We start from the raw sequence: 13923 nt of genomic DNA on the forward strand, positions 1-13923 counted from the left end.
CTAATGAGTTCAAAAGGTTTTGTGAGATGCATGGTATTAAGAGGGAGTTAGCAAACAACCCCTTATAATCCTGCATCAAATGGTGTGGCTGAAAGACTTAATCGCATACTTTGTGAGAGAGTTAGATGCATGCTGTCCACAATTATTCTTCCACAACAGTTCTGGGGAGAGGCTCTTAAAACTGCAGTTTATGTATGCAATCGCTCTCCCAATCATGCATTGGAAAATGGCATTCCTGAGGAGGTTTGGTCTAACAAATCTGCTTCATATGACCATTTGTGTGTCTTTGGTTGTGATGCCTTTGTGCATGTACCTGTAGATTAGAGGACCAAACTAGACATGAAATCCATCAAAGATATCTTCATGGGATATGGAGATGAGGGAGAGATGGGTTATAGAGTTTGGCTTCCTCAGGGCAGGAAGATAGTATGCAGCCGAGATGTAGTATTTAATGAGGCAAAGTTGCTGAAAAATGCTACACATGGTGACCTTGACAAAAAGAAGGTCAAATTTCAGCATGAATAGCCAGCCATTCAGCAGCCATTAGCTGAAGATTTTGTTCCTTTTGATGCTGAAAATGAGCAGCAACCTATTTTGCTACAGCGAGAAGATAATGGACAGCAAATAGATGCACAGGATAGAGTAGGACAGCAAGAAGAACATGCTGAAAACAGGTTACAGCAGAAAGGAAGTGTTGAAAATCAGTCCCCAGGTGATGGTGTGCACATACCTGAGAATGTAGGCCCAGTGCCAATACAGATCATTGGGTAAGAAGGTCTACACGTGTTAGAAGGCAGCCACAGAGGTTTCAGCCATCTTTGGACTGCATTTTGTTGACTGATGAGGGTGAGCCTCTGACATTTAGAGAGGCACAGTCATGTGAAAACAAGAGAAAGTGGGAGCTTGCTATGCAAGAAGAGATGAAGTCTCTGTATGCAAATAACACATGGAAGCTTGTATCTTTGCCCAAGGATAGAAAAGCTATCCCTAATAAATGGGTTTACAAGGTGAAATGTATTGATGGGAAGCCCAAGTACAAGGCACGGTTGGTTGCTAAGGGCTATACACAGAAGGAAGGCATAGACTTCCGGGAGGTTTTTTCACCAGTGGTGAAGATGGCTACGCTCCGTGTTTTGTTTGCTCTCATTGCATTCTTGGATTTAGAGTTGGATCAGATGGGTGTGAAGATTGCTTTTCTTCATGATGGTGACCTGAATGAAGAGTTGTACATGAAACAACCCGAAGTTTTTGAAATTCCAAGTAAAGAGCATTTGGTTTGTAAGCTGAAACGCAGGGTATATGGGCTGAAACAAGCCCCTAGAGAGTGGTACAAAAAGTTTGATACCTTCATGCTCAGCCATGTATTTAAACACAGTCATGTAGATCACTGCTTATACACTAAAAAGGCTGATGATGGAAGCCTTATTGTGTTGGTCTTATATGTGGATGACATGCTGATTGCAGGAAAGCATAAGAATACTTTGAATGCTCTTAAAAAGCAGCTGAGTTCAGCCTTCTCAATGAAAGATTTGGGGACAGCTGAACACATTTTGGGCATGCGCATTAAAAGAGAGAGAGGGCAGCACTTGTTTCTCTCACAGGATAAGTACATTAGCAAAGTACTTGACATGTTTCATATGGCTGATGCTAAGCCTCTTGGTGTGCCTTTACCGCCACATACGAAGCTTAGCAAAGCTGATTGCCCAAAGGATGATGCAGTTGCTAGTGCTATGAAGGGCATACCTTATGCATCAGCTTGTGGATCTTTGATGTATGCCATGGTTGCAACTCTCACTGACATTGCTCATGCAGTGGGAGTTGTTAGCAGATTCATGTCTAACCTTGGCAAGCCACATTGGGAAGCAATGAAATGTATCTTCAGATACTTAAAGGATACACAAGAAAAGTGTATATGTTATGGAAAGAGTACACTAGAGTTGCAGGGGTTTTGTGATTCGGATATGGGAGGAGATCTTAACACTAGGAAATCTACTAGTGGGTATGTCTTTATGTTGGCTGGTGGGGATATCTCTTGGTGTTAAAGGTTGCAGAAAATTGTGGCATTGAGTACTATAGAGGCTGAATATTTTTTAGCCACAGAAGCTAGAGTGCAGTATGTCTGGCTAAGAATGCCATGTTCCATGCACTTACCAAACACATAGATGTTAGGTACCACTTTATTCGACAGGTCTTGGATGATGGTCTAGTTACACTGACTAAGGTCAAAACCCAAGATAACCTTGCAAATGTTCTCACTAAGAGTCTTGCAAAGCCTTAACATGAGCATTGCATCCGTTTAGTGGGAGTTGGTTAGCTTAAAGGTACCACTTCGGGCCTTTAAGCGGGAGGTTGTTGGATGTAAATTTGTTGGATGCAAAGTCCCTTTGTCTCCGTGTATAAAGATATACGGGTGTGAACACACCCTTATTGTACCCTAACATATAAATACATTCTTTTATTCTTTGTGTACCATCACAATGTGGTACACTTATCTGTGCGTTCTCTCTCTCTCTCTCTCTCTCTCTCTCTCAACACTACTGCTCTCGCTTCTATCTCGCACTCTCATTGCACACTCTCCCCTTCACTCGAAATTTGATTCCATCTCCCATTCTCAGGATCCAATCTTGATCCTATAGATCATTGTGATGATCTAACCTTATTCCAACAAATAGGAATACACTCTATTATAATCAATACAATCTACATGGTCCTCACATGATAGATAAAAATATTCAAAGGGTCTCTCATTTACCATTTGTGGAATATGGTCTTTTACAATCTCTTGCATACTAAATACAGAGATATGATCTTTCATTTTCCTTTCATGGAATATGATATTTCATAGTTAACCACATCCCTCGAGAATGATGTATTTCAAGAACAAACGGGCACATGCAGATGAGTATTTGACTGGTTCATACGTGGTTGGTGAGTCGTGACACTCGTTCTACTTAAATTGCAGTTTTCTACAACTCACAAGAGAGTATCTTCTTTGTAAGTTTGTAGCATATCCTTGAAGTAATTCACATCCATCCGCTTGGCACTGCGAGTAGAATAGATCCTGAATCTAGTTAAATGTTTTCTTGAAATTGTGCCTTTTTAGAATTCTCTCTCTTAAACGCTTTGATATGACTCAAGAATTGTATCCAATCCCTTCAAGAAAGGCCTATGAAAAGCATGGTAAAGCTTCATAGATTCCCAAAGATATCAATGTCATGTTTTTTGTTTTTTTGCGTGTCATTGATGTTTATCTATAGCCTTCTTTTCTTTGTGTTGAGATATTCCCTAATGGAAGCTTTAATGTGTCCAAATGCTGAATCCAAGTGTTGTATAAAGTTGATTCATTCTTTCTGTTATGTAGGGCCTTACATTTCAACAATATTTGAATATTTGTTATCCCACAAAATTTTCAGCCATCTGTAGATAATATGAAGGCACGAGATTCAATTTTTTCTTAAGTATCAAATATTTCTCTCCAAAACGAATTGTCAGTTCTTAGACCTCTATCTCCACCTATTGACAATAGAAACCATAGTTGCTTGAAACACCATTTCAGGGGTCCGAAACAGAACCACAGAATGGACTGAAATGTTTTGGCCCCAAAACATGTTTCGGGACAGGCAGGGTATACTCCAGTTTCAGGCCTCTTTTTCACTTTCTAGGCTGTGCATGCAGTTTCCACCTGTTCTCCTCAGGTCTTCACCCTCATTTACCTGCTGCTTACTCTCTTTAGCTGCTGTTTACTTCTCCTACTGCAGATTTGCTGCTGTCTACAGCCCTAAACCTTAAATCCCTCATCCTGCAGCTTCCTAAACTTTTTCCTTGCCTGTCCACACTACTTGCAGCTGTTCTCCCTCAGATTTTCAGCTATCTTTCATTGTTTCTAGCAAGCTATCCCTCTCCTCTCTTTGTCCTTCAGTGTTAATACTCATAGAGCTAATTTTCCCCCCTTTTGTTGTTGGTTCTCCCTATTTCCAGCAAGCTACAGCTGTGGTGGTGGACACTCTTTTTTGAGTCTATATGACATCGTAAGAGTCTATGACTGTTGACATGATCATTCACGACAAACTCTTGTGGCACAAGCTTGGAGTGCTATGTCTCTCAGTTTTCACCTTATGACAAACTCAAATGAAGTCTTCAATGTGATGTCAAAGGCTGGGCCAAAAAAAGATTTTTCTTGAACTTGTGTAGGAGCAAGGAATTCTATGACCTACACAAGGTTTTGCACGACATAGTTTCGTAACTTTTTTAAAATATTTTTTGTTAGCTAACTACCTTTGCTTGATTGAAAACCTATTTTAATTGAAAGTCCTCATTTGTGCATAAATATATAATCAAATAACACTACCCACACACTACTTGTGGTTGGTGAGATATGTATCAGCCACCATATGCTTTTTTCCTGGGCTGTTCAAATTGCAAAACACACTAGAATGCATAGATGATAAGCAGCAAACAGCCTCAAAATGCTGCATGAAACAGTAAATTGTTGAAAATGCAGCTTAATCAGGTTTTTGACAGATTGAAACTTGGTGCTGTTAAAGGTCACCTCTTGGATGGGCAGGCAGGCAGGGCGGTGGGCAGTTCCAGCAGATGGGCAGCCAGAGTGGGCAGGTGCAGACAGATTTGGGCAGCATAGGCAGCATGGGCAGGTGCGTGGGTTAGCAGGCAGGTGCATGGACAGGTGGGTAGACTTGGGTGAGTGTGCCAGGCAGGTAGGACTGCCATGCAGCAGCCCATGCTGACCTGCCCCCAGTTGGGCTGCTTTTTGGGCCAACCTGCAGCTTCTCTCTCCACATTGTGCCTATATAGGCGACTGCCCCTTTTTGTATTTGTCTCTTCTTGTACTTGAGAGTGTGAAGTCCTACGGTCGAGTGTATACATGCACAACCTGTTGTATATTTTTTCCCTTATCTGCTTAGTTCTTAGTGTTCATAATTTTTGTATTCTCTCTCTCTCTCTCTCACACACACACACACAATACAAAGCAAACCATCAGTACCCCCATGACATTATTAGAGTAGAGATTGGAGCAGCACTTGTGATCATGGAGGTATTATTTTGGTTGGTAAATTTCTTGCAGAGGATATGGGAGCTCTCTAGGTATAGATAGCCATAATTGGCATTGACTTCATCTAGATAGTTAGCGGAGAGTGGAGAGACACATTGTTGGTATGTAAAGATGCAATCATGGTTTAGGACACATGGACTAGAGATTGATCCACTCCCACCATTGTAGTTGAATTTGGATTGCCCATACTTAGATCTCACTTGCACAGAGCGGAATTGAGTTATCAGGCCAAATATTGTGAAGATTGATAGAGATCGTACATGGTTGCATCCCCTAGAGCCCCTTGGCAGTTGGCACGAAGATGACACAATATCAGCACAATTTCTTACATGTGTTAGCAGATGGATTCATTGTCAGGCCATCATACATGGATGCCCATCTCTCCCATGGAATACATAGTCCCATTGGACAGATTTGGACATCATCACACCAGCTCAGGATTGAGACAGGACAGAGTACACAAACGTCAGAGGAGGCACACATTCGTTAGCTATGCTAATAGGAGGTTGAGTTTGAGGAGCACTTTATATGCAGATGTACTACATATTATGAGATTAGAGAGGGATTCCATTGCCTTTTCCAAGAGGGGTTTGGGCCTCTCTACAGGGTGAAGGAGTATGAGGATCAGAGATACTCCGGACTGTTCTTATTGGAGCTTTGGACACATAGAGAGAAGCTTTTGAGGAGCAAGATAAAGACGGGGGTGGAGCTAATGAGCCAATGTTAATCACACTAGCCAATCACCAAATCAACTCTTATTTCTAGCTAGACAAAGGATGTTTATTTGTATTCTTACTTGCATGAGTTTTCTATGCCTTTTTATGGATGGCAATGCACTTACTAGACTTTCATACCATTTTAAAGTATTCTTTGTACTAAGGTTTCAAATGACTTACAGTTGACTTGACTTTACGCAAGGAGAAGTAAACGTAATGTCTTCATTCAATTCTATCCCATGATCTTCGATTGCCTGCACATGGGATAACAATGTTTGGTGAACAGTCTGGTGACATCTTTTGTGGTGGCTATGTTCTCGCAAGAAATTAATATGCAGAACATGCTTTCTTAGAAGTGCTAAATACAACTTGAACTGAAGTTAAAAATTGTGCTAAAAAAATGAGCTGATTGCACACAATGCAAAAGAGGCTAGCTGCTGCAAAATGCCATGTGGATATCATGGGCATTTGATGCTACGTGATATGTTTGGACCAGTAAGAATGCAACGGATAAATTTAAGGGCTGAATGTGGATCAAAAGTTATTCATCTTAGCTGTTTCTGTAAGCTTTGGCATATGGGTTTGTGCCTTCAAAGGTGCTTTTTAGGCTCAATGAATGCCATAACATCCACATTTTTTACCTTAGCTAGTGTCATTCCTTGACAACGACTGTGTGTTTCCTTGTGGCAAAGCAATCAGTGAATATGGTTTTGATTTATTCGAAAGTCTTAGGATCTTGACTAGATGTCATTCCTCGTACATGACTTAAAAGCACTTGTGTCTTTGAATTTTCGTTGTATTTGTTTTTGTGAAAGCAAGCTCAAACTATTAGAAGAAACTAAGGACTTATTGAGAACTGATCATGTTTGTAGTTCCATTATGATAGAGTAGCTTATACTCTTTTCTCCCATCTTATAATTGTTTAAATTGCTGTCCATCAATTGCAGTTGTACAAGTAGATATGGTAGTTCCCTATGTGCGTCCTTGGTTATTCAAGCTGGGTGTGCATTGGTGACAAACTTGTGTCATGAAAGATGTGGCTTAAATGAGCCCTTGAGTACCATATGTAAGAGTTTTTAACTGCTGTAGCCTAAGAGCATGTTCACACATCATCACTAATGATTGACTTGTAAGGCTGCTGCGGGCGCCCATCCTAGATATCCAGGAATGTAACACCTTGGAACCAAAATATCGTAACGAACTGCTGTTACATGACTTGTGGGCTGGAAATAGCAATTGGGGATGCTCTTTGCTCTTCCTTTTGTTCCTTTTTCCTTTGGAAGGAAGTATTGTTTCCAATGGAATAGGGGATCTTTATTTTGATTTCACCATTTTCCATAGAGATAACGATGATGCTGTTGTTTGGGAGATTTGAATTAATGAGTTTGTGAAAGTCTGGCATGAATCATCGACATAGGAGTACCAAGAGTGACCAAGCTGGTCACAATCTGGCTGCTAGCATCTTTCAATCCTCTGATACTGTGCTTAAGCTGCCTGTTGCAACTGGTAAACCTGATCCACCAGCAAGTCTCCATGTCAGGTGCAAGAGCTGCTTGAATAGAAGCAGGGTTTTCTGCCCTCGAAAATATGCACCAGCAGTCCATAGTTCACATTAAGTGGACTAACATGATCTTTATGCTGAGGAAGTGTTAGGAAAATTGTGAGCTGGGTTTTGCCTTCCCAAGTAAACAAGCCTGTCAGACTAATTAGGCAGTGAGCATTAATAGTAGTATGCTGAAGCCTTTGGACTCATTAGAAGTATCATGGATCTCTGAACCACTGAGAGATAGATGTGATCTCCATTGTTGTCTTTTGAGTCATGCTAGGGTGCTCTTTTGAACTTAACTGTGTATGCTATCCATTCAGTTGTCTTTGGCTTTCCAGGCAAAAGGGCCTGTGTGACCTTTGATAGGACTAAAACTGAAGCCATTTGGAATATAATGGCGTATTACTTTTGTTGCTGTATTTTGAGTCATTTTGGAATGCTCTTTTGAACTTCAACAGCATTGCTATCCAAGGGCTCATTCAGCTTTCATGAGTAATCAATCCTGGATACAAAGCCCTGTCGGTCACTTGTGAATGTTATTTACTGCACTTAACATTTAAAATGGGGTGCTATACTTTGGCAGATTGTATTGGTTCAGCATTCAATGCAAAGGGCATGATGCAATGCCCAAATTGTAGACACACTGAAAATGGTCAGTGGCTTTATGCAAATGGACACCATCAACGTGAAGATGTGATGGAAGACATGGGAAATGAGGAGGAATATCGTGTGTTTGCTGAAGTCTCAGAACTTCTCTTCCCGCATGATTTGATGGTATGCTCTTGCACACATTGTTAACTTGCAATTTTGTCAAAATGTTAGGAGGACATTAGGGCACGGAGATGTGCTTTTGGAGGCCTAACCACAATTAAATAAAATGGATAGCCTGCAAAAAACAAGGAAACTACTTGACATTCCAACAAGGCTGCTTTGTCTCATCTTCGGACAGAAGAAACATGTGTAAAGAGTTGCGTACTGCGCATATTTCCTTCAAGTCAGTTAATGTACATCTTTGTTTGATACATAGCTTTTTCTTTTGGGCAGAATCTTGGCAATTTATGGTGTCCAGTTCAAAGTTCGTACACACAGCTCTCTCTCTCTGTTGGGTAAACTTGCAAGCCCTTTTTTGCTCTTGGGTATTGATTTTCTTTCATGCACTTGTATTGAAGTCATTATTGATGCTTTCAGGGACATAAACCATCCTTCAGCTGCCCGTAAGTTCTTTTTAGCCGAACACTTGTTTCTGACTCTTATCATTTAATCAAAATAATGAGAGTTGAATCATTCCTCTTGTGCTCATTGTTCTTTTGGATGTCTCTAAAGTTCCATAAATACTGAATGTTGCAGATGCAGATGTTGTTTTTAACATTTATATGGATGACTCCACGGGTAGGCCCGAGTCCTCCCAGGCTTGTCCTTTTTTGCAAGCCCAGGGCTTGAATTTTCCTAGGCATGCGCCACTAGGAGAAGGTAATATGGGAGCTGCAGCAGTCCCTTTGAATCCACATCATGGAGCAGCAGCACAGAATCTCTCCTCAGGACAGAATTTTTCTTCTCCTGGAGGACAATGGCCAAGGCCTTCAACTCCATCGGCTATGCCTAATGGTGGTGATGGCATGGCTTTCCCTGGAAGGCCAAGGCCAGTCCATCATGATCATCAGTTGGCAGGAAATTCTTTTTCCTCACATCGCAGAGAAAATGCGTACGTATTTGTTGCTATTTTTTCAACCTCATCTCTTTGTAAACAAATCTATGTAATCCCAAGTGCTCTTTTAAAGTTTTTTAGATCGATGTTTGGATGTATAGTACAATTAAAAAAAACTCTGTTTTATCTGAATAGTAATCAGAGTACTCCCACATCTTTAGTATAAGTTGTGACGATGTAACTGACATTGACAGGGTTTTCCAGTGTCACCTTTTCCATTTCTGACAGTCCTCTTTTACTTGTAGCAGGGTAAGCTGGGTATCTTTACCGGCCCAATCATCGATTAGACACCCTCCTTACTATCCGGAGGGCCAGGTATTATCTGAATCACCTCATTGGGAGTTTACACAGAGTGGCATACGTGATACAACTTGGGAGACAGGACCGAGGGACAATGTACCCTTGCCGCAATGGCGACGTGAAGGAAGTTCTGCCCTTCAGCATTTCCCTCCAGAGTTAGAAACGAGGAGTTGGGCTTCGCCACCCTTATCCGGGTTATATGGATCACATGGACCAGAAAATGCAATTCGAACTGGCTCAAGGAACTCAGAGGGCCATCTGGCCAGTCAGTATCAAGGGCATTTTCAAGGTTACCCACCATCGCTTTTTTCTGAGTCCCGAATGGACACCGGTTCTTTCCAGCCTCCATCATTCAATTCACCAAGATGAGATGAAGTTTTTGTGAAAATGAAGAACTGAACTTGTGATATATTTTTGATTTTTTCATTTTGATTCTTTAACACAATTTTTAATGTGGATTGATCTCATCTAAAAGAGTATGATTTGCAAGGTAATGGATAGTTCCTTAGATTGTGCACGTTTGCAACATTGTCATCTTTAGCTGAGGATTTGCACAAAACCTTTGTGAATTTGAACCTGTTTGCACACTATTGCTTTATCTTTATCTGTTTTTTTAGGGGTATGGATGAGATATCCTTCTTGTAAGATGTAAGATGTATGTTCCTTAACTAAACTTAACATTAAATGGAATGTTTCTGTTTACTCTGGCTTTGTAGATGTAAGTAAATATTGGAAGTATTTGATCAGTCACCCCTTAAGGGATTGATGAACCTACATGATGATGTATTGAATAAAGAGACACATGAGCACCATTGTCCAAATGAAAGGTTGTGTTGGTTGACGGGGGTTGTATACTGTGGAGACCCAGATCTAGTGAGCTTGTGCATATCATTCCAGAAACTTTTTGATTGAATTCAACATCTGATTTACTGCATCCAGTAGGATCAATTTAACAATATTTTTCCACCCCAAATCTGTCCAGCCTCAAGTTATTTGTGCTTTCCCTGCTGGAGGAGTTTAAACTCAAGTCATTGCTTGGGAGAGAGAACTGGGATGTTATGAAGTGAGGGGTGTAAGTAAGCAAGGTTTAGTACACCCTATCATCATGGCCTAATGATAAGTTGATTTACTGTAGTTTTTCCATGAAGGGTTTCATCCTGTTATCGTATGGCACTTACTTCGTTGAAAGGACACCTCTAAGAGTCGAGTTTCTCGGCAACTTTCAGTGGGACACAAGTTGTTGGGTAAGCCACTTCCACATCGATACTCGGTACTTAATTGTCCCTTTATATTCGATAATCCCAAGGAAAGTCATTTGATAAACACATATCAAAAAGTGTGATCACACCTTTGCTTTCTATGGTGGTGATACATAGAGATTTACGAAGCCTTTTTTTAATTGTAAGATGCATAGTGAGACTGTCATTGATTCACACATTTTTACTATGATCCATGGTAATCATGATGTTTGCTAATTCTCTCCTTAGAGTGGACTCTTGAAGGACAGTCTCACGATGGGAAAATGCATAAATGTAGATCAGTAGTCTTCAAGAGCCAAAGAAAATATGAACATCAAAGTCATTGCTTGACAATAGAAGGCCTCTCTTTGGAACTTAACTAGACCTAAAAGGCTTACCATTGGATGAATGTTTGGAACAAAATGCACTCAATGATCTCAAGTAAGGCTATGTGAGTGAATTCCAAATTTCACAAAACTTGCCCAATGCTCAAAAAAGATCTTCAAATCCATGGTTGTAGTACAAGGAAAGGGAGATCTAAAACCCCAGCTAAGGCAATGCAAGTCCAACGAAGTTTGGGGAAGGCCAATGCTTAGAAAGGGTCTCCAAATCCATGGTACTAGTACAAGGAAAGCGAGAACCAATTAACTATAAGAGAGAAGGTTGAGAAGAGATCATCGAATGATTATTTTCTAAGGTTGAGAAATGCAACCTTGATAATTGATATGTGACGAAAGTGTTGTTTCTTAACTCATAAGGCCTTTCTCCAAGGTAAACAAATAGCTAGCATCTTGAATAGACGAACATTGAGCCTACTACAAAGCTCTAATAGATTAGTTGCTGATTGGCTTGATTTTTAAGAAACTAAAACATGCTATGTTACAATGTCAAAGCATTAGTTCATTACACTCGTGGACAATGGCTAGAAGTCAAATTGAACCACCAATGAGCCTTCTAGGATAGATGGGCCAATTTGGTCATATAGTTTAGCATCCGTTAGATAGTTCAAAACATAGTGCCAACAAAATAGGTCTAGATTTTGGAATGCTTATAGCGAATTCATGGGACCAATTGTTCTAGTGCTTTAGTGATGCTAAAGAAGAAAACAATTATATGATTCATGAGTTCAATAGAAAGTTAACACATTGATTTGAAATTCAACTCACAAACCGAGCCAAAAGAGTGTATATCACCTTACTTTCCATGCACATATAGTTGAAGTGGGGCATGCTATGTCATGTTGTAAGGTGGTGTTATTAATTGCCCCCCTTCTTTTTAGTATCAATTGATGTATGATCTCTTCAATTGGCTTCTAAATTATAAGAAGGCATTGATCTTGAAGATATGCACCATAACATTTCAACCTATCTACTCAAAACCACTAACATCTCCATTGCTAGTTGTTTTCAACATCTTACCTTCAGGGGCATAAACCTGAAGCCTTACACATGGTAGATTTTTACATAAATTTCTAGACCTTCAAGGTTTAATTGGTCTTTTACTTATATAACTTTGTTGTGAGTACCTATGTATTTTTAAACAAACTTATTTAGTTGTTTTTTTGCTTAATGTGGAGTTTTTCCTTGCGAGACCATAGATCAATAAATCTATTTTTTCATTAAGCTTGACTCTTGACATGGGATTCATGGCTTCTTTAAAATGATTCTTCATCACATTTGTCTATTCTTTCTTTTGTTGTATATAAAACTAGAAAATTCATAACCAATTCATGGATACAATCATGATGGCTTTTTTGAGAGAAGCATATTTTCAATACTCTTGTAGAGACATCCAATGTTAGAAATTGCTTGTCCCTAGATACTAGGTGGAACACTCATGTATGTTGTGTGGAGAAGTTCAAGCCAAAATGTGAGGACTAGGTCGTGTTTTAAAAATTTTAATTCTCCAAGTTGAGGACTAGGTGGTTATGCTATATAAAGTTAATTCTCTAAGTTGTGTAATTAGCACAAGATACAACATGTAGTTCAATATGAACCTCATCATGCGTGATAATTAAATCCTCAATGATTAACTTGAATGGAATGGTTTAAGTTGACCTCATGCTCCTTTTTAATTTTAGTTGGTAGTGGTAATCTCTCCTTTTTATCTTTAGTTGGTAGAGGTAATGTGAGCAGTGTAAAATAATAAAAAGAATTTACAACAAGATGGTAGCTATCTTTAAGATCTACTTTCTCTAAGGATTTTCCAAAGACTTGATAGACTTCAACCATATTCTTATCTCCTTTGAAGTTCCTTACAATGGACATCTCAAAGTTTTCAAAGGTTCACTTGAAGTACTAAAGGACGAGGTTCCCCTAAATAGTTTTGAGTTCTTGAATAGCCATGTATACTTGATTGTGACTATTCTTATGATATGCCAAGCCTTGATCAATTCTTCATTTATGCCATCTAGTTCTCCAAAAAGGATGTGTTTGATGGACTTTATCAGTAAGCCAACATTAGTGACTGACTTTAGGATCTTAGTCCACATATCTTTGGTCTCTTGGCATTCCAAAATCTTGTTGACAAAGAATACAAGTGGAAGGGATGCTTAATAGACTTGGAGAGCCTATCCCATGTAGGGAAGCTCCCAATGAGAACTTGCCAAAACATAAAATGTAACAAGTAGAAGAGGGTGGCTTTCCATGCTCCTTTGATCATATTTCTTCATGTGGAGATTGTGGCATGGGAATACCTTTCCATTTCTCTGTCAATTAAAGAAAATATGAGCATGAGGCATCTTAAAATCCCTACTCTTGTGGCACTACTTAATCTTTTGCCAGATTGTATCCATTATTTATCATTGTGGACATGGGCTATGTGCCTTTCTTCTTCCCTATAACATCACAAAACCATCACACAACTTTACTTGATATATTCAAGCCTCTCCTAAGATTCTTTGGTTGTTAAAGCTTCCTTGATTTCCCTCAACCAAATCGGCCCAAGCTTGCCAAAGAGGGCATCTTGTAGCTCATCTTTAGTGAATGATGATTGAGTTGCATGGGGGTCTCAATTGGTAGAGCCTAGGGATAATATTCCATGAGGTTCTATAACCTAGTAAAGTTTTGTATCCTAATAGCATGGTCATTGGTTGATGCTCCTTTTCCACAATGGCATAGAGGTTTTTCTTATAAGCCCCTTGAATTATCATGATCATCCATGAAAATTTCCATTCATCATCATAAATTCTTACAATGGTTTCATTTTGTTTATTGTTCTTCAAAGCAAGGAACACAAAGGCATTAGGAGCATCTCCAAACACTTTCCCTTTGCCTTTTAGTTGAGCTTTTGTACTTTGAAATCTTAAGCCCTTTGAGACCCTTAATGTAATCTTTAATACTTTGTGA

At 39.6% G+C, this 13923-nt stretch overlaps 1 protein-coding gene across 2 annotated transcripts in view; it reads left to right on the plus strand.

Annotated features, from left to right (window-relative positions):
* The window catches only part of LOC148038870 (uncharacterized), a 50070-nt gene extending 40187 nt beyond the window's left edge, over window positions 1–9883 (plus strand). The window contains exons 3-7 of one of the 2 annotated variants that reach the window (XM_087674754.1): window positions 7917–8107; window positions 8378–8439; window positions 8522–8547; window positions 8681–9035; window positions 9284–9883. In XM_087674754.1, the coding sequence (XP_087530880.1) occupies window positions 7917–8107; window positions 8378–8439; window positions 8522–8547; window positions 8681–9035; window positions 9284–9707 (1058 nt within the window). In that variant the 3' untranslated portion in view covers window positions 9708–9883. The remainder of the gene's footprint in view (window positions 1–7916; window positions 8108–8377; window positions 8440–8521; window positions 8548–8680; window positions 9036–9283) is intronic. The other variant, XM_087674755.1, reaches the window with a different exon arrangement.
* Window positions 9884–13923: the final 4040 nt, after the last annotated feature.

The sequence above is a fragment of the Lygodium microphyllum genome, chromosome 3 (assembly GCF_053477565.2).
Source record: "Lygodium microphyllum isolate KBCC chromosome 3, Lygodium_microphyllum_v1.1.10, whole genome shotgun sequence".
Lineage (NCBI taxonomy): Eukaryota > Viridiplantae > Streptophyta > Polypodiopsida > Schizaeales > Lygodiaceae > Lygodium > Lygodium microphyllum.